At 43.7% G+C, this 20,488-nt stretch overlaps 1 protein-coding gene and 1 long non-coding RNA gene across 4 annotated transcripts in view; one reads left to right on the forward strand and one right to left on the reverse strand.

The window, feature by feature from the left end:
* Positions 1-556: 556 nt before the first annotated feature.
* Positions 557-5,778, reverse strand: LOC127060180 (uncharacterized). Its single transcript, XR_007778889.1, has 2 exons — positions 5,348-5,778; positions 557-725 (listed from the first exon to the last, which is right to left on the reverse strand). It is a non-coding gene; the product is annotated as an uncharacterized LOC127060180 (long non-coding RNA).
* Positions 4,877-20,488, forward strand: part of KDM2B (lysine demethylase 2B) — a 103,364-nt gene continuing 87,752 nt past the window's right edge. The window contains exons 1-4 of one of the 3 annotated variants that reach the window (XM_018916747.3): positions 4,877-5,004; positions 6,124-6,268; positions 9,419-9,497; positions 13,240-13,286. In XM_018916747.3, coding sequence (XP_018772292.1) covers positions 4,954-5,004; positions 6,124-6,268; positions 9,419-9,497; positions 13,240-13,286 — 322 coding nt within the window. In that variant the 5' untranslated portion in view covers positions 4,877-4,953. Of the gene's footprint in view, positions 5,005-5,921; positions 5,946-6,123; positions 6,269-9,418; positions 9,498-13,239; positions 13,287-20,488 lie in introns of those variants that run through there. The other 2 variants (XM_009092449.4, XM_030230865.2) reach the window with 2 other exon arrangements.

Genomic DNA, 20,488 nt, shown 5'->3' on the forward strand with positions numbered 1-20,488 from the left:
CTTTTTTGGGTGACAGTACTGCTCTGTAGGATCCATTTCAGTCGAAGTCCAGCATAAGTTAAAATTTGGCAGGTCTTGAGGCTAAGAGCAAACCAACTGTGATTTATCACTTTTTTGGGGGGGAGATATGATGACTCTCAAAAACCATAACTAGAACTTCCTCTACATCTCAGAAAAACATCCTGTGGAATTAAAGACTTAAAAATATTTTGCATTGCTGCTCATAAGCTATGACAAATGTTAATGTACATGTACATAACCAACTTGGATTGTTCACTATTTCTTCTTGTTTCTGTGCAAAATTATGGTTGAACTGTAACATCATGAGGGAGTACTACTGCACTAGGTCTTAAACTGTTCCCTAAAATCAGATTTCTTTAAAATAAAGAAGCACCTGCAAGAGATATACATCTGACAAGGACTTCAAGTGTCTTTCTAAATAATTGTATTAAAATAGACTCTTTGAACTCACTTTTCCTCTATTCTCCCGTCCATCACTCTTATTCCCGTTTATTGGAAAGAGCTTTGAAAGATACAACAACATTCAACACTGAGGTTCTGCTGAGTTTGTATTTCATTCACAGAAACAGTATGAAAAAAATGAAATGCCTTTGCTGGAGAATCAGCAAAGGCATTTAATCTCATGCCCTTTTCCAAACCAGACCGGTGTGTCATTTTGAGATTCCGAGCCTCAGTGTTGTGGCTTTGACAGAAACATTCCTTTCCTGTAAGAAAGAAAAGAAAAATCAGTTTGTTAAACAGAAAAAATATATTAAGGATCAACATGAGGACCACAGCAGTGCACCCTTTCCCCTTTCTCTCCATTTTACAGCTCCATCTGAGGTACAAACTAAACAGGATAAATTATTTCCAACTCTATTACTCATTATGACACACCTCTACACTGCCACTCTGGAGTGAGCTGAAACTAAAAGAGTCAGCCATGCTTAATTAACTCTTAGAAATGCTTCAGGGACTTCTGAAGTCACGCTGAGGCTCAGGGCCGGGGTTTGCTGTCACCTGTGACCCGTGCAATTGCAGAAGGCCACCAAAAGGGTGTATCCTGCCCTCTCCCTTCATCTCAGCCCTCTCCAGCCTGTGCATCGCATCGATCAAATGGCTGCAGAACTTCAGTGGATTGACCTAATGAAATAAATATTTATTTATTTTTTTCTTAATGGCTGAGTTTTCTTCCGGATCGGGTCACTGAACTGACTCTCCCCGTGGCTGCACCACCACCAGACCTAATGCAGGGAGAGTGAGGGATGTACATGCAAGAGAAAGGGAACGGGCCCTTTCTGCAGCAGGCTGTTATTACCCCTAATTAGAGGTAATGTCAGCCCGTTCTCTGGATCATTTATGCATGAACACAATCGGAGCAGGTGGCAGAAGTCCAAGTTTCTTTCCAGAAAGCCCTGAGAAATCTGTACACTGTCACAAGGATACTCACAGTTCTTTTTTTCTGCTAAAAATGTACTTCTGCATTTTCTGTAGGAGGCTGAATAGGTTCGCTGAGTACCCTGTGATTAATGTGATCCGGTGCTGAGCACACCGAGGTGCTGCCCTCGGCAGAGCAGCTTTGCTAGAACGGATCTCCAGCTTCACATGCAAATCAGCACTTCCATTTGTTCCTGTTACTGCACCCAACCCGAATCAAGCCACCACAAAGTGGAAGTCATGGTAGATCTGCATTAAAAACAACACATAGGAACTTGCAAAGGCAAATACAGCTTTGCCAGGGAGGTTAAGGGAAACATCTTTGCAAATCTCATCTACAGTAGATCTTAACATTGTATCCATAGTTGATGGAATTTCATCCTGAGTTGATGGAATTTCTGGAGGAGAAAAAATTTGATCTACCATGTCTAGAAAAATTGTATTTCAGCTTCCTTCACAAAACAGAGAAATTCTTAAATATCTCATCTTCCATCCTAACCCAAGGTAAAGAAAGTATAGAATAGTAGATCTCACAAGATAAACAGTATTTGAAAAAAGTGTTTTAAGATTAGCCCAGTCCATTCTGTGCAATGGGAACTAAGTGTTTTAAAGCTCAGTGGGGTGAAATGATCCCATGTCTTCATAGAGCCTTCCCCAGCAGAGAACTTCAGCTCTGGTTTCAGCATGAGCCCTGCAGTACATTAATTAAATGACAGCTCCCAGTTCCAAGCTAACGAGGTCAGGATCCAGAGCCTTGGCATGATTAGATCTTAAATAATTTAAGCTGCATTAACATCCAGCAAAAAAAAGTTTTAGTGGTTTTTTTTTTCAGAGTCCAGCCCAGCCACTTTCCCAATAACCACCACTCCCTTTCCACAGTTGATGCTGTGGTTCTGACACTATATCACAATGTCAGAAAAGCACAGCATTTTGATGTGTTTTTTCCGTACTTTTGACTGTGAAGAAGGCCAGTCTTGTGTCAGCCCTGGGATGTCCCATCCAGGCACTGCCTAATGGGGCCCAACTCTGGGCACTGTTGGAAAACAGTGCCATGATCTGCTCAGAGGGAAAACCAGCCCCAACCCTCATCAGCCAGCACTAAGCATGGGAATTTAATATTGCTTCTAAATGTTTTTATCCTGTCTAATGCAGCTGTGGATATGGATATTCTCATCATCCACAACCCACACATTTCCCCTCCCCTTTTTTTTCCCCAGTTCTTTTAAGTTTGAGATAGGTTTTTTTAATTGACACACAGATTATTTCCATGAAATAGAATGAACTGTAGTTGAATAGGTATAATTTCTGTCTCAAAACAAGCTTTAAAAAGTGTCTTCTATTTTTGGAGATCTATAGATAGAAACTGTGTTGTTTCTGAAACATTTACTTCCACACTTCCATAATGTGCTCTGATGTTTCCAGGTGTATGTGATGGATACAGTCTTGGTGGGTTTGCTTGATACACCAAGAGTCTCAGATTGTCCATGTCCAAAAAAATATTTAGAAGAATGAGTTGACGTTCTTTTATGTCTCTGTTCTGCCTCTTTTGGTGGACTTTTGCAGCATGGATGGATGATGTGTTTTTTGTCTGATGATTCTCTAGTAACATCCATTTATCTTGTATTTTGACCTAAATCCTACAGATGTACACATGTATTTAATTTTAAGATTGAGTAATCTTGGCTGAAAGGTCAAGATATGTATATATCTCCTCAGGATTATGGATTAATAATGCACTTGCTCCAACAGACATCTGGAATCCACACTTCAATATATAGCCTATAAAACACTTCCATACCATAATAAAGTTCAATCATCTGCAAACAGGGAGATGTTAGAGAAAGATTACATGATTTTTCAAGATTCTGCAAACAGTTCTTGGCAGAATCAGAAGGAGAAGCTCGCTGCCTTAAATCCTGTTAGAACTCCGTTCTCTCCTGCCTTTATCCATGGATCATTAAAATAGGGATTGTTCCAAAGAGATCAGCGGCAAGGCCTGCAAAGTTGAATTTTAATGTGTTTTAAATTTTGCATTAACACTTAATATATTTCATATAATACCTGGGATGCTTAACTGATTGCAAAAAGCAAACCAGAGGAGCACTGCCAAAGCCATCAGCTCCGACCCTGGTTTGGGTATCCTTTGATGTTCCCTTTCTTGGGGGATGTGGAGGGGAAGTAAAGGATGTCACTTCAGAGAGGAGCCACGCTGTGGAACCTGGGGGCTGTTCAAAACCTGCACTCTGACCCTGCTATTGCAATCAGATGGTCCAAATACTTGCTCAGCATCAATTTAGAGTAGATGTTAAGGGGTGTTGTAGAAATGAGACCCGCCAATAGTTTCAGGAACTGCAGGATCTCCATCCTGCAGATTTTTTCTATCAGCAGCTACTTTATAGCATTTTTTTCTTATTTTTCATGCGATTTCTAACTACCTGTTGTACATGCATATTGCAAGAGCAAGTTTGTTTTATTTAACATCTGTTTAGCACTATTTACAATACATTCTAGATTTTATGGCCGGCTCTCACAGGGCACGTGGGTGCAGTGCCGGGAGCGGTGCCGGCACCAGCCGGGTGCGCGTTCCGCGCCGAGCTGCACCGCACGTGTGGCAGAGGCACGGAGCGAAGCCACCACCACAATTAACCCCAAGTTCGTGTATTATGAGATTATTTTTCAAGTGTTTGCTGCATTAATTCACCACTCCTCATCCCGGCTTTACGCCGTTGGGCTCAAATTACCCCCGGTTAAGCAAAACCACTCAACTCTTCGGGCACATCCCGGGGGCTCCGGTACCAACCTAGGGACCGTCCGCGCCTTTGTGGGGCCCCGTCCCCGTCCCCCCGCTGCCGCTCAGCGCCTGCGTGCCGCGCACTCGTGACCGAACACCGCACGGCGGGGCCGGCGGCCAGCACAGCGCCGGTACCGCCCCGGTACCCCGGCCAGCAGAGCGCCGGTACCGCTCCGGTATCCCACCCAGCCTTCCATCCCGGCTAGCCCAGCGCCGGTGCTGCCCCGGTACCCCGGCGAGCCCCCCATCCCGACCAGCACAGCGCCGGTACCGCCCCGGTATCCCACCCAGCCCCCATCCCGGCCAGCCCAACGCCGGTACCGCCTCGGTACCCCGGGCGTTCTCCCCATCTTGGCCAGCCCAGCCCCTGTCCTGTGCTGTGCCCCCGGACATCAACCCCGCCCGCCCCGGCCAGCCCAGCCGGTACCGCGCCGTGTCCCCGGTCCGCCCCCCCGCCATCCCCCCGGCCCCGCCGCTGTTTACGTTCCGGGCACTGCGACGCCTGCGCCCCGCTCCGCACGCAGCGCCTGAACATGGTTCCTTAGGACTTTGCAAAAGGCATCGCCGCCGCCCCCCTCCCCTTCCCTCCCCCTTTCTCCCCCCCCCCCCCAAAAAAAAGTCCTGGTGCAAAATTGCAAAACTTTAGCGAGCCCTGGATGGCTTTTGTTTTGCCTCCTCCCCATTTGGGCCAAATATGCAGGACAGGAACTGTTGACAAATAAGTGATGAAACTCTCAAAAAAAATGGAGGCAAAGAAAGACTCTGGAAGAAGATTGGTGTGTAGCTGGCTTCTGTCTCTTTCCTATTCGTGCCTTTTAATTGATTTTGCTTATTTGTTTGCAAAGGGAGAAATGCATGTGGGACGTAGGCAGCGGAGCGACTTAGTTTGCAAGAGCGCGGCTGAGGCAGCGGGGAAGGGGCGGAATGGAACCGAGGGACGGGCAGGGTGGGACGATCATGGATCATTATTTTTTCCGGTGCGTGCGGGTTTGCGCTGATCCACCGCGCGTGTCCGCGGGGCTGCGGGGCGGGTTCGCAGGGCGAGAGCTGCCGGCAGAGGGGCAGAGCCGCCGGCGGCAACCGGTGCACCGGGCTCCCCCCCCTCCTCCGGGGACCTACCTTGTGCACGGCCGGTCCCCGCCGCCTCCAGCCCCGTCTCCGCGCCCGCCGCAGCTTCCCCGGGGCAGCGTCACCGGCCTCCGCCGGGCCTACCCTGCATCCCCCCGCATTGGACTCGTTGCTGCCCCTCGGCCGCGGACCCCCGCGCTTTCGGCGTTGTCGAGCGTGCGGGGCGGCGGGGGGAGCGCGCGGGGGCTGCGCATCCATCGCGGCGTTACATAAAGCGATCTGGTTTTTAAATCGCCGCTTCCGGTGTGACTATGGAAACACTCGGATTATGTAAATACCGAAACCTGGATGCTGGGCATCAGATGCGAAGATTCGCCCCCCTTCCCTTCACCGGGGAATTAGCTCGTGTTCACGTACAATAATAATAATAATTAAAATAATGATCCGGTCGTTAACGAGCGTTTACCGCCGTTCAAGGGTTTTTACGGGATTGCAAAACGATTCGGTGCTGTAGCTTGTGAATTGTCGGCGAGTTACGTGTCCCCCGCTCGCCTTCCAGCGCCAGCCCCTGATCAGCAGCCCAAGTTTGAGTTTTCCTGAAGCCAAGCACCTGTTATTCCTGCCGAGTTCGTGTCACGGGATGGAAAAGGTGCATGAAGCGGGGTTGGAGCTTGTTTGGGTCCAGGTTTTGTTCAGTTTGTGCCTTGCCATCTTAATTATTTCCCCTAGAATGTGTTTATTAAACCGTTGTGCACGATCCATGTGCTTTCCTCGATTTTTTCTTTTCCGGACAATGTGTTTTATTTTGGTTTTTGTGTCTTTTCTAGCGCTGCATCGGCCGAAGGCGGTACGATGAAAACGAGGACCTCTCGGACGTGGAGGAGATTGTCAGCATCAGGAGTTTCAATTTGGAAGAGAAATTAAAGAGTAAAATGTACCACGGGGATTTCGTGCATGCCATGGACGGCAAAGGTAACACTGCCGGGCCGGGGGCTGTCCAGCCGCGCTCGCCGCCGCCTCCACGTGCGGCTCCGCTCCCGCTTCGGATTTCGCGCCCGCGCCCCTGCCCGGGGATCCGGTGACGCTGCCGGCCCGAGGGGAACCGGGGGCGGCTGCTGGTGGGGCCCTGCAGCCCGTCCCGTCCCAGGGGGGCTGCTCGGCCCGTCCCCCCGCACCCGGAGGGAGGCTTTTGCCCCGGCGCGGTGCTGGGATGAGCGCGGTGATCCATGGCAGCGCCCAGCGCTCCCCCCGCCGTGCCCCCCACCGTGACCCCAGCGCCACACCGGGCTGGTCAGGAATCAGGTCTTGGCACGGGAGAGGCCGAAACCCCAGCCCCCACTTAGCCAGAGGTGATTCCTGCTCCCCCTCCGCCCCCTCTTGAATCCAGGACCCTTTTTGCGAAAGGGTGCGATTGATGAGCCTGTTCGCCAGGCTCGGAGACTTTAAAGTCAATAACTTCTTTGTGTGTCTATCATATATTAAATTACAGCGCTCCCCTCCCCAAAGTTACTCGCTTTGCTTAGGTGACTGGAATTCCGGAGCGGTAAGCAGAGCCAGACAGCCCAGCTCTGCCGCACGCTGCCTGGCAGGAAGGGAAACGGGAGAGGTTTGCCTGGGAATCAAACGGGCCGGGGGGGCGGGTTGCAGGTCACCTTTATTTACCGCTGTGCTGTTGACACGGATCCCTAATCCCAGATGGCTATCACCAAAACTCGGCCTGACTGAGGAGCTGTTTAGGATGGCTTTCTCAGGAAAGAAGTTTTGGCTGTAATCCTCCTGAAATTGCTCTGTGTGGAGCCACTAATCGAGTTTAGAAAATTTCCTTTTCTCCCCTAGGCTTAGTTTTGCATGAGCATTTTAAGCTCCTTTTAGAAAAGTTGATGTGGTGGAGAAATTAAACACCTATCTTACTTAGGAAGGTATTTGTTAAGGAGATAAGCTCAACCCTGACCCCTCTTCCTCCAAACAAAACACAAGCAACTATTTTTTAGCTGGAAAATGTTAATTAATTTTCCAGAAAATGATTGCATTCTACCCTCAGCTTCCAAACACTCCAAGGGTTGCCACTGCTCCATGCTAAGGATAGTACAATCCACATCTTCCTTGGTTTGGCAGCTCCAAAATCTCTGGGCAGCTCTCTCCTTTCTAGGGAACTTGAAAATAAATGAGTGTCTTTTGTTATTTTGTTGTGGTCTGTGTCGGCTTTGTTCAACCCCACAAGGGATTTAAATGCTTTGTTGGGGCATTAGGAAGAAAGGATCTGCCTTGCTATTTGCTCTGGTTTTATTTTTACTATTGGTTTACTTTTTTTCTCTATAAACCTAAGAGTTGAATTGAATCTGGTTGAAACAATGACAGCAGTATGTAAGAATAAAACAAGTTATGTGAACACATGGAATTAGTTGAGAAATATTTTTTTTCTTTCCCAAGTCCTTGTTTTTATTTTTCATGATAACTCATCTTGAAGTGGTGTGAATTTTGGCTTGAATGCAGTTTGTCATAGCTACTTGTTGTCTAGTCTGCAAGGTTACATAGGTGCCTCTGCTTCTTCCACCAATATTACTCCTGATGTTTGTCGACTTTCTGACTTGGATCAGTGTCTGTAAAAAGTCTCTGTAGTTTATTTATTTGCTTACCAAAAGGCAATAGCTTCCATGGGGATGCCTATGGGGAAGGATGATTTACTGAGCACAGAAATATTTACTTGGTAACCTTAGTTAAATGGAGTGTTCATTACACTTACTTTGACACTAGTGGAAATAAAGTTTCTGTAGTTTTAATGTTTCTGTAAATGGATAATTACAGTGCTCTGATTCGGTAACTCTTAAGTAGGAACATTACATCCCTACTTGTCATAATTACTAACTGAATACAGCAAAGAAAAAGTAAAAATAGAGGGCAGTACATGTGCAGGCATGGGAGTTTGGCCTCTGGCTCCCCTCTTGCTTTCAGTGTGGGTTTTAGAGCTGAGAAACATCAGGAATAGAAGCTCAGGCTGAGTTGCTTGTGCTGGCCCAGGAAGCGTGGACAGCTGGAAGAATCCTGGAGTTAAACTGCTCCTGTGTGCCTGAATAAACTGCAGGGAGTGGGCTCTGGGTTTGGCAGGGCATTTTGTAGTGCTGGACAGTCAAGCAGTGCTTTCCATTTCAAGGCAGTGCATGGAAAGGCTTTATAAAAGTAATTTTTTCTTGTAAAATGGGGGAATAGCAGAGCCATAGAAACAGTCCATGGCTGCTGCAGGAATTCCTCTGCTCTCTGTGGCAGAAGGCTCCAAACTGAGTGTGGGGTTTTGTAGCCATGGCTCACCCAAATCGCTGCCTTGTAACTTCCTCTCTAATCCCCAAATCACTGCTATTGTGTCAGACCATGCATAGAGAAATCCCCAGGAAAGGCCAGTCCTGTGTAATCCTCAGAGAGGAGCAACAAGGTAATTCTGGCCAGGGTTAACATGACAAACTTATGTTTAATTTTCACTTTGATTATGTATTATACTGTGACTCCCCACAATTCATTTTTCACAGACTTCCTAAGTGCTAGGAGCTGTATAAAATCTGACTATCAGCTCCTGGAGTTACTTTGCTGATTAATTAAAAGAAAAGTTGTTCTGTTGAAACCAAGAGTAACCCCCACATAAAAAGAATTATGTGTTCATGGAATCAGAGCACTCTGCTAGAACCAGATAATGCTCACAAGAAAGCATGTATTTATCTAAGTAGAAATGTGTAACTTAGAAAATCTAAACTTGAACATACATTTTAAACTACACATTTGCCCAAAAAATACCTGACTGAATTGCAGTATTTGGTCAGGATTATCTTTTAACTTGTTATTTGGTATTTCATTACAGCCTGGGTGTTTCAACACAGACCTTAATTGACAAACTGACTGGCTTCTATTTTATGTGCATCAGTGAACAGGAAAAATAGGGAGCAGCTGGGACAGCATTGTCTGTCACTGGGTTTCCGGTTTGAATCTAAAATATGCATTCTCTTTCTACTTCTCTTTAGGTGATAGGGAGTTCTTTGGTGAGAAAAGGGAAATGGGGAGTCTGAGAAAATGTAACTGTGAGGTGCCAACACCATTGTAATTGCTTTTGGATGTTGTTCTTATTCATTTCCACAGATTTTACTTTTGAGTATGTGCAAAGAGAAGCTCTCAGAGTTCCTCTCATCTTCAGAAATAAGGATGGACTGGGAATTAAGTAAGTTACAACCAAATTTTAGTGATTAATAAATGCTTTTATAAAATAACCATTATGATTTTCTAAAATAACCATTATGCTTTCTACTTGTATGTGATATTTCTTTTGATTATCTCAAAATGGATTGCAGTTAGTAAGACTGTCAGCATCCTTGAGAGAAGGAATGATTATTTTCCACTTATAAACAAGCACATAATGAAGTCTATGAAAGTTAAGTGCATACAGCATGGTACTACACAGTCAAAAATATGTCAGCAGTGAAAGTTAGGAATGAAATCCATAGGTTTTTGCACCCAATCCACGCTGTAATGACAGAAAAAACTCTCTTCAATTTTTGACTCCTCAATTCTTTCATTCATTGCAGGTGGAATTCTAATGATGCCTGTCGGTTGCCATTATAATTATGTCTCTTCAGAATGTTACAGCTTTGTAAATATTTAATAATGTCTAGTTAAATATGAGATTACTGGAGCCTTTTTGAGGTTGCATTTTGTTACTATCCAGTATAAAGGATTTGGTATTTTAATAAGAGAATCCTGGAACTTTGTTTGTCAAAGTGACAGTGTCTAAAAAAAGAAGTATTAAAAGCATTAACATTATCAGTGTTTAATCCATAGTTTAGATGAATGGTCCTTGATACTTTTGGAAATTAGGATCATGGAACTGACTATTGCTGAAAGAAAGAAGAATTATTTTTTTGAAGGCATCATTACTTTGATCAGTTTCACCCTGGTTTCCAGCTGTGGAACACCTCCCTGTTTAGGGGACCAAGGAGTCCCAATAGTTTATTAAAAGGATTCAAGCCACCCCAGTGTAATTTAAAGAGAGAAAGACAAGCAGAGTTTGGGGTATTTGACAACCATGTGTCCTTTTACTATAACAGCAAACAGGAGCTGCTGTGATGCTTCTGGTGATGTAGTGAAATAGTTTTATATGTTAAACTCTGAACAAGAAGTGCTCAGTAGGCTCTCTCTGTATGCTTTGGTCTTAAATTGCTACTTCTAAGGGGCAAGTGGTAAAAGCTTCAAGAATTTCTTTCTGAAGAAGCCATGAGCTGTTCAGTGAGGCTGGGGAGTGTTTAGAAACCAGAGCAGCACCTTCCCAGCATCCAGATCCTCCTCCTGTGGTTGGGGAAGTTCACATGAAATTCCTCTCAGTTCAAGAAGAAAACTGGGAAGATGTTTCAGCTCCCGCTGCTGTGCCAGCAGTACCAGTTCAGCTCGTGCTCCAGAGTGAAGATGTTTGGAAATGAGAGCTCATCCTGCAGCACAAACATTCCTAGGCTTCAGATCACAGGAGGCTGTGAACATCCTGATGTGGTGGATTGGGTGATACAGATCTGTAGGGTGACTTTTGAGATACAATGGTCCACAAAATACATGACATAAGATGATTTTTTGACTTTTGCCGTTTTTAATATCTGCTGATACAAGCTTCCACTTCTGCTTGTGCTGAGCAGTCAGCCTGCATGTGTGTGCCTGGCAGAGGTGCAGAGCTGAGCAGTTTGGTTACTGTGCTTGGAGGTACTCTGAAATGGCAAGGAATGAGAGGAATGAGGAAAAATCCTTACAATGAAACTCTGCAAATTGCTTCCCTCTGTACTTCTGAGCATCGTGAACTGCTGCTTGGAGGTCTGAAAGCAGGAAAGCCCCGCTGTGATCTCTTAGCAGAGGAGAAGCTGTTTTTCTTGGAGGGCTGTTTCCAAGATTGTAACTCAGGAAGAGAATGCTCTTTGGAGAGGTGTTATCTCTTATCTGAACAGCAGTCATCTTGCATTGTTTTGTAGTTAATCAGATACCTGTGCTGGCCAGAGCTCATCCTCATTAGGATTTGAATAGGTTCTCTAGCAAATCTTTAAACATTTGCAAAAATGCACCCAGTGCAGACTGAGGTGTTTGCATTTCTCTTCTGGCTGAGGAAACCAGCAACACAATTTGTTTATTACAGACTGCTGAACATCTCCACTGTAGTCAGTCATATTTCGGAGTTAAGTCACCCTGCTGTACTATTCCTCAGCACCTTTTATGATATTTGAAATCTTTGAAAGCATTCATGGTGGTTTTACACAAGATGCATTTGTCTGAAAATTGCATAACGTCAAGGGAAAAACATTTCTGCACAATTCTTGCATTGCTGCTGTTCTGGATTTACAAACAGAAAACCAAATGACTGGTGACATTCAAGAAAATAGTTGGTTTTGGGATTTTTGCTATCATAGTTTTGCAGCAAACCAGCTCTAATTGTGTAAGAGGGAGTGTGGCACTTGGTTTTTATTTTGATTTATATAAATATGAAAAAGATTGCCTATCTAAATGTTGGACATTTCTGACACCAAATACAAGCAAGCTGTGTCATTTTTAGACAAGCCTGGCATGTTCTTGTCGCCCACAAATGGTTCGTGTTTCCCCTATTTCTGACTTTCTAGTGCTTGGAAAGAAAAGATGAGCTCTGAATGAACCCTGAAGGTCAGTAGATTCAGGCTGTTTCATTCCAGAGAGGGAGTGAATTCCAAAGCTGTGAGGCCCTCACAGCCAAATGCAAAGATGTGAGGGTTGGCAGAGAACTAACAAAAGATACTGTCCAGCCTCTGCATCCCACCAGGGGAAGGTGATAAGGGTAAAAGAAAGTGGACAAAGAGAATTTGGCAAATACTTCTCAAGATATGTGCATGCCAGTAAATGCAGTTTTTAACTTTTCCTAATAGTAAAAATTATTGTTCTGCATGTTTGCCCATGGGCTGGATTGTTCTGTTTTCAACTAAATAATGTCAAAAGTCCAGAAGAAAATTGTTTATCTTCAACGTGGGGCAGTACAAGAGGGGCAGAGCACTGAGCTGGCATGTCCCACTGGGCTGTTTTTCATTAGAATTCCTTAGTCAGCTTTTGTGCAATGTGAAGTGTGAAATATTGTCAGTAAAATGAAGTCAATCACCCTTAAAACCTCAGTACTGTTTTTGATTTCTTTTTCCATCCAGTTTCTATGCTGCAGAATTTTACTCTCTCCCTGACTTGTAGAACTCACTTCTACATGTAGCTGGACCAGGCTACTCTCTAATTACATTATGCCCTAAAACATTGCCTGTGTTAGAAGTGATCCTGTAAATGCATCAACATCCCTGAACCAATTATGCTACCATTTAATTTAGCTCTGAATTAGCCCAAATTGAATTGAACAATTTCCCAACCCACCAAATACAGCCAGGATGTCTTCTGCCAAACAAAGAGGTTTGCAACAGTCATTAAAACAAAGGGGCTTTATTTTTAAAAAAATTTTAAAATATATTTTATTTCTAAGCCATGATTCCAACCTGTGATGATGTGGCTTTGAGCAGGTTGTTTTACTGCTCTGTGCCTCAGTTTGGCAAGTGTGATACTGCTCACCTTGGGGAACAGACATGAGGCACCATGAGTTGCTTAACAAGTTATAAACATTTAGGATTTGATTGAAATCACTCCCAACCCCTTCCCTTCTCTCCCACTCTGGTGCTGATAAAAAGTGCTCAAAAAGACACCTCTTCTCTTTCATTGTGAGTAGAAAAACTGTTGTACACTTGCCAATGTAAAGATGTCATGTGTGTCATTAAAACTTGCACTGTCCACACTTCAGAGGGGCCTTGCTTGATTCCACCTCCTGCACTATGGACAAAGAGCACCATACATTTATTTCTCCTTTATTATGGTAACGAGAGTGTACCCATACTTATCTTGACAGTATTTAACTTTGCTTTCTTTGCTAATTACAGAATGCCTGACCCGGATTTCACCGTTAGAGATGTGAAGCTATTAGTGGGTGAGTTATTTTGAATGCACTGGATTAACTCTATACAGAACAGAATTGCTTTTAAATACTTGTCCAGTTGTGTTTGTAGACATTTGTGATAACTCTCAGAATCTGGGAGAAGGCATGGAGAAGCAATTTGTAAATTAAAAAGGCTGGGAGAACCCTAATTAGTAGTTGTGCTGACCAGACTCCGATCTCATGCTGGATAATTGGCCATTTGGAAGGGAGGGAATGCTTTTGCTCTTAACAGGTGTCCTGCAAACACTTTTGTGATCCTGGAAAGCAGCAGCTCTATTGATCGAGTTCCTATATATATATTTTTTTTAATCTGCTGTAGAGCATCTGTTTGTAAAAGGTGTGACTGGAGCTGGATCACCTTTTGTCTGTATTCTCCCCACAGTATTTATCAGTGTCAGGCCACGTTGGTGCTTTGAGGGAAGGTTGTAAAGAGAGGCTGGGCACAAAGCCTTGCAAACTGCCTGGCTTTTGATGAGACACAAACCAGAGAAGTGGTGATTGGCATCAAATGTTTCCTAGCAATCTTTGCAAAATTAATGTTTTTTAACTCTCAAAAAAGCTACATCTTGACTACGAGATTATACTGTATATTTCTTTGAAATCTGTTTTTACTGAAGATGGGTGTGTTATTTATTATTATCTGAAATTGTTACTGAATAGTGATCCTGCACTCCATGAAGTCGTTGCTGTAAAGCAAGCTGGATGTGTTGGCTGCAGTTCTTCTTGGAGATTTTTAATTGCATTCCTGCTAGTTAGAATTAACTCAGTTTATTTACCTGTCTTGTGGCAGCAGTTTATCTTTAAAATTAGGTCAAATGCTGCATTCTGAAAGACAAGTGTTTTTAAAAATTACTCCTTGAGTTTTATAGTCAATAGGAATATCAGGTTTGGAAAAGATGTAGCTAAGAACAACAAAGGAGAGGAACTTGTGCTTCATTTCTGCTCACTTGGGGTTATCAGTGAGAGAGGGGTTATCTCTGATAACCTTCCTTCACAAACAACTCAGCAATGTTGCTTAATTTATGACCATTTATAAGCTCAGGGGAAAAAAGCCCCAAATATCTGGCAGAAAATGTTTGGGAAATAGGGTGGGAAGTGTTATTTGATGGTCAATCTGCATTAAATTGCAAAATAAACTCCTAAATTTTATGGATTTCCTAAATACCTGCATGTGTACGTTATCAGGCACAGAAAAAAGCCTTTTTGCTGTGGAGGAGCCTTGTATAAACTCTGTAATTATCTGCACCCTGTTGCAGTTTTCTGAACTTGTTCCATGGCTGCTAAACTTCCATGGCCATTTCTGTCTCTGAGGCTGCTGGAGCTGAGGGTCTGACGTTGAGATGTTTGGAGCAGTGTAGTGTTGCATAACAACAGTGTTTTTCCTGTATAACAGTCAAAGTGTGGGAGTTGCATTTCCTCAAGATTGATGTCCTTTGAAGTGTTAGGGGGTGGAGATTCCTGTGTACATGGCCAGCAAAGCGAGAGGATATTTATAAATAAAATTGCCTTTATGAAACAATAGAACAGAAATAACATTTGCAATTAACTTTGACATTAAGTTTAATGTAAGAGCATGCCTGCTCACAGCTGGATCAGCAATCTCTCTACCTGCTCTTGGCCAGATATCACATCATGGCTCCTTTTACATCATGTTTGGGCAAACTCCCTTTGGAGTCATTGTGCTGAGCCCATAATGTGGTCCAGAACATTGTCACCTGCCCTTTTTGTAATACAGCTGATGACTTTTGGCATCACAGGTGGAAACTTTGAATCAAAAGATCTGAAATATCTGGGAAATGGACTGTAAGTTTCACCTGAAAAATCAGAGTTCTTGTGGCAAATCGTTTTTCTTGCTGTGGACATTGTGCTGGGTGGAACAGCCACATTGACACTGAGAGCACATGGGGGAATTCCTGTCTCCATGCCAAATTTTAAAATTATCTACTCATTATTTCTGGAAACACTAGTGAGCATCTTTCTATAGCATATCATTGCTGGTATTTTTTTCTAGTTTTATGTTACAGGTGTTTCACTCACTATCTAACATTCAAATAAAGGACATAAAAAGTCTTGTTTTATTAACATCTCCTGTCACTGGAGATGTTGAGATGTCGTAGCAGATCCCTCAGATCTTCCTGAACCTCCAGGTTTGCATTTCCAATGTGTGGTATTTTGAGAACTTATTCAATCCTTTGCTGAACCTGGGGAGGGAAGGATGTTGGTGAATGTGAAATGGAATGATCATAACTCTGCATCTGATTGTGTGTGGGAGTCAATAGAGAGAGAACACAGTCTGGAAAATGTTGGCTTTTTAAATGCTCATCATCATAGTTTGCTGGTGCTTTTTAAACCTCTAATTTCTTCTCTTTTCTACTTTGAATCAGGGGAAGCACTTTTATTACAGAACCCTTTAAGGACATGGTGCTGGCTTTTTCCAAAGCACATAAATTCCATGGGAAGTTAATGAGCCTTTGGTCCCAAACTCTGCTGAAATCTTACTTTCTATTTCTAACACGACTGTTGTACCATCTTCACAGGGGAGAACCTAAAAGTCACAGGGAAATAGCAACAAGCTTTTGAACCTCCCTTTGAAAACTCTGCTCTGTGGAAATAATGAGGAGAATAAAAAAAGGATGGGTTGATTGCTGGTTTTGTTTATTTGAGCTTAGGTGTCTCTTTTTTAGTCTTTTGTCTTTTAGACTTCCAAAGAAACATTGACATTGCTTGATGGATTTTTCTGTTTTCCTGGCTTAAAAATTGCAGCAGCCAGCTGTAATTCAGTTTGGTGATGTTCATGACCTCCTGTTTCTGACTGTGCACCCATGTGCAATGTGTGTGTGAATCACTGCCCTACAGTAGCTTCACTTTCCAGAGCCAGACTCCCACCTCCATACAAACCATATCCTGGATGCTCTGTAAAACCTGAGCTGATGGATTAATTTCAGCAGTTGGAAATGTCTCATCTCTGAAATGGCTGTGAGCCAAGAATACAAATGGAGAACTGGAAAGGAATTCCTGTCCTGCTCAGGAACTTGAGACAACTCTTGAAAGATGTAAAGCTCTGTTGTAATTTAATAACTCTTAAGCTTTGTAATTTCATTGCATAAGGTAGATTTGATTGCTAATTCTGAAGGGCAGAATGTCACTGTCATCTCTTCATAAGCTGATTTAAAATGTGATTGAGGGTCATTGGCTCTCTTAGAGTGTCCTTAAACATCTGCCACACCTGCACAAAAACTTTGGTGTCATTTCTGCCTGTCATAGATAGGCAGAACAGCAAAAGTGTGTTTTCCCAGGTTGTCAGCTCCACCCTGTGCACATAAGTACCTGTGTGAGAGTTTTATGCCAAGTACTCTGCAGAACAAGGGGAATTGCTTGCCTGGGGCTGTGCAAGGAGAAAGGTGCCTGCCTTGCTCAGCAAGCTGCTGAAAGCCAGGGCTCTCCTGGTCACTGTGGACCCTCTCCAGCCTTTGCCACTCCTGAATTCAAGGACTGAATGCAGTCATTTGTTTCAGTCTTTGATGTCAGAAAACCAGAGCATTCCATTTTGTCATTTGTTTGAATTTTGTCTTTATATTGTCCTTCATGGACGTCACACAACCTGAAGCTGGCAGCCCTGAATACTTTTGGAAGCTGTGAACCATGTAAGGGAGAGAGAGAGGAAGTGCTCATGGATGTGTGCCTCAGTCTAGCACTCTGAGCTCTTTCTCTGATTACTTCTTTTTATTGGGGCTTTTTTAGAGGTTTTCTTGGGTCACCACGAGTTGAATTTAGAGGAGTATCTGCTTTTCTGTGGCATCTGCAGTGCCTCCCCCTGTGACTCTGCACTGCCTTTGTCTCCCTGGGTTGTCCCAGTCTGCCCAGGAGCTCCATGGGTAGGTGTGCAGACCCTGCATGAGCACAGTGTCTCTCTCCAAACAGTAGTGGCCAGTCTGGATGTATTTGCATTTATTTCTAATTTTTAGCTGACCTATTTTCAGTTTGCTTGCCACAGGCCCACAGTCTAAGGCTTTGGAATCCCAGCTTTTACACTCACACCTAAGTAAAGTAAATAAAAACCTAACTGAATGGAAGTGGTGCTGGGTGTGTGGTGTGCATCAGCTCTTCCCCCTCTGGGCTGGTGTAGCTTTGTGTGCCAGGGTAGGTATTTGTTGTGCACCCCCAAAGTGGAGCTTGCAATCCCAGCAGGTGGCAAAAGGGGAGATTTCAAACATGCTGAGGATTGTAAGAAAGAAAAGAGACTTTGGGTTATTGTGATCTCTGGGCTGAAGAGGTTAAAGTTGTGACCACAGCGGTCACTTCTGTAGGATCAGCAGCATTGTCCTATGGAATTCACCGTGCCCAGCCAGGCATTGTATCAGTGGGAACAGTGCAAGTACAGGACTGAGACTATTCATGGGGTGGTCTAACAACTGACATCACCTCACTGATTGATTTTATTTAACTAACTCACTACGGGTTTATTTATAGAATTAAAATAAAAAGTGTAGGAGCAGCAGAGGATGTGTCATCAGTCATGCAATTTGCTATTAAAATCTGATGCTGTAGACTGGACTGGGCCCTGATGCTCATAAGTGTAGGAAATGTTTGGCTGCTGTGTTCACAAACTGCACTGAAAGACTTTGGTGAATAAAGAATCCAAGAAAAGTTGAAAGCAGCAAAGCTTTTAATTGTGATACAATTTGTGCATTGAGGTATGGCAGCGAAGAGCAAATGTAAGCAAGCTCCAGTAACTGTTGCAAAGGCCAGTCTTCATCTGCCCAAGGAGATGATGCACAAGATGTGACCTAATAGATCATTCCAATATTTGATTCCTGTGATTCTGTCAAATCCCTAAAGACCTGGCAGCAGGCTTTGATCTCAAGACAAAGGGTGAAAGGAAAACCAAGGCTCTACATAGCCTGTTGCTTTCTTTGGTAGGAGTAGCTGAAGAAATACTTGATTATTGTGGGATTTGCCTTCTCATTAGAAACACCAAAAGAACAGGAGCTGAGCCAAAAATTTCAGTTGCAAATTGACTGTTTAAAGAAATATGTGTGAAGGTCTCTGCCTCAACTCTGAGTTTATAATCATGGTGTCAGTGGAGCAAGATAATAGAATAAGTTACATCATTAAATCCCTGATATTTTCACGGGAAAAGTCCTATAAGTAGGGGGGGCTTGACACTGCTAGTGCAGGTCAGCCTTCCCTCATCCTGCTGACAATTTCTGGAGGAGATGCTGTGTGCTGTTACACATCTGCTCATGGTTTATTCACTAAGTGCATCATAGTGCACTGGAGTGAGAATCTGAGCTTTCATTAACATCAGTGGGTGAAATCAGACCTGCAAAGGAGTATTTCCCTGCTGTTAAGATTTTTTTTTCCCCACAGAGGAGAGCCCTAAGCAAGGTTTGTGAAGTTTGGTATTGCAACATTTTCCTCATTCTAGGAGGGACTGCAATTCTGCAGTGTGGTGGTGCACAGTAAAAAGTGTGGTCTTGTTTTTCCCAGGTGGGAACCAGGCAGAAAAGTGAAATGATCTGCTAAAATCAGAATTTGGGGAGTCTCAGTTTCTAGTTTTCCTGTAAACTGTAAATGATGTAGTGAATGTAGGAAACCATGGCCTCTTTGTGCAGGGACTGTGGTGGGGAGAAACAAGTTCCCTGAGTAGTTAATGTCAGCAGACTGATGTAAATAATTTAAATTCAGTTGGGACAGAAAGGATTACTGCCCATCAAATGTACCAAATGGCCATAAGCTATGTGAGGCTCTGCATCTTTCATCCAGCCATTTTTGTTCTCTTAAATACACACATTCCTGCTGTGGTCCCCAGGAATTCCAGTTAAAATGGGAATATGCATGCCAGGTACTTCACAGAGAGACAAGAGCCCCCTTAACCCATGCTTCTGGAAGCAGATGGTATTGAAAAAGGAATAGAAAGAGATAAAAACATTGTAGGTAATAATTACTCTGGCTCTATAAAATGTTTTATATACCTATTAAAAACTGTACACACCTTTATAGGTGTGTACACATAGACATGTATAAATTTCATTCAGTACTGAATCAAGAATTGTAAGAAGTGTTTCCATGGAAGAGAAAATTGTGCTGCTGGTGGTGACTGCAGGTCAGGTGGGTAAAGGCAGGAGGGAGGGCAGAGACCGTGTAAAACACTCCTTTTACATTAGCATACATTTCTTGTGGTGTGCCTGCACAATGGTCCCCCAGCTGGCTGTGCAAACCTTCAGCTTTTTGTTAGCAGCTACTCAAAAAAGCTGAAAGCAAATCAGAGAAGTGTCCCTGAGTAGCTGCTTCCTAGTGATTTTTTGGTTCATTCCTCCTGCGTGTTTGCTGCTCCTCTCAAATTGATCTGTTCTGAAAATTGTATCATGGTTGAATTCACATCCAACTACAAAGCAAGTCGAGAGGCTCGTAGTGTGGTCTGCAGGCAAGTAGGGGAAATTTTGTCTTAATCAATGTACAGTTCTCCATCCTGTGAAAGAAAATTAGCCGTGTAGATACAAAAGAAGGACAAAGCAGCCACACACTGCAGCTCAGAAAACTTTCCATCATTTCTGCTGAATAGGGACTCAGTGTTGCTTTTTCTATAGAGCAACGCTCCATTTGTTTCAAGGAAGTTGTGAAATTGGAGACCGAGAGGAGTTAGGGGGGAGGCTCATTAGAGAGGCTCTGTTGTAAGGAGCACTTCCCAAAATTAAACTGGCTGCTCAAAGGAAGTGCAAAAGTCTGCCCCCAGACTTGCATCTAAGTCTTGATTAAGATGTATGGTTCTCCCCTGGTGTGGGGATTTGTCCTGTGAATGGGAATGCCAGGTTGGGAAGAGCAGAAGAGCTGAGTCAGGAGTCATTAACTGCTGTGTCTCCAGCAGTCTTGTATGGAGGGACAAGGAGGAAGCAGCAAGGTCTGTGCTCTGCTCCTGGGACCCAAATAATGCATTTTTCAAAACACACTGGGCCAGGCTCTTCTAGGGGAGAGGAGTCATCACTGATCTCATGGAAGGGGAGGTACTTGGATGAAATATTTCCAATCATTGTAAGATTTCTCCTCTTATTTCTCATGGGGTTTTTGTGCCTCACTGGGTGATCTGTGCCCAACATGCTCTCTGGGTTCTGCTTTTTTTGCTTTTCATGTAAGTGGGACTGCTGAATATTAAGAAAACTGAGTTAAAGAAACATCCATAGTTTGGAAGGCCA

Source organism: Serinus canaria, chromosome 15, assembly GCF_022539315.1.
Source record: "Serinus canaria isolate serCan28SL12 chromosome 15, serCan2020, whole genome shotgun sequence".
In the NCBI taxonomy this organism is placed as follows: Eukaryota; Metazoa; Chordata; class Aves; order Passeriformes; family Fringillidae; genus Serinus; species Serinus canaria.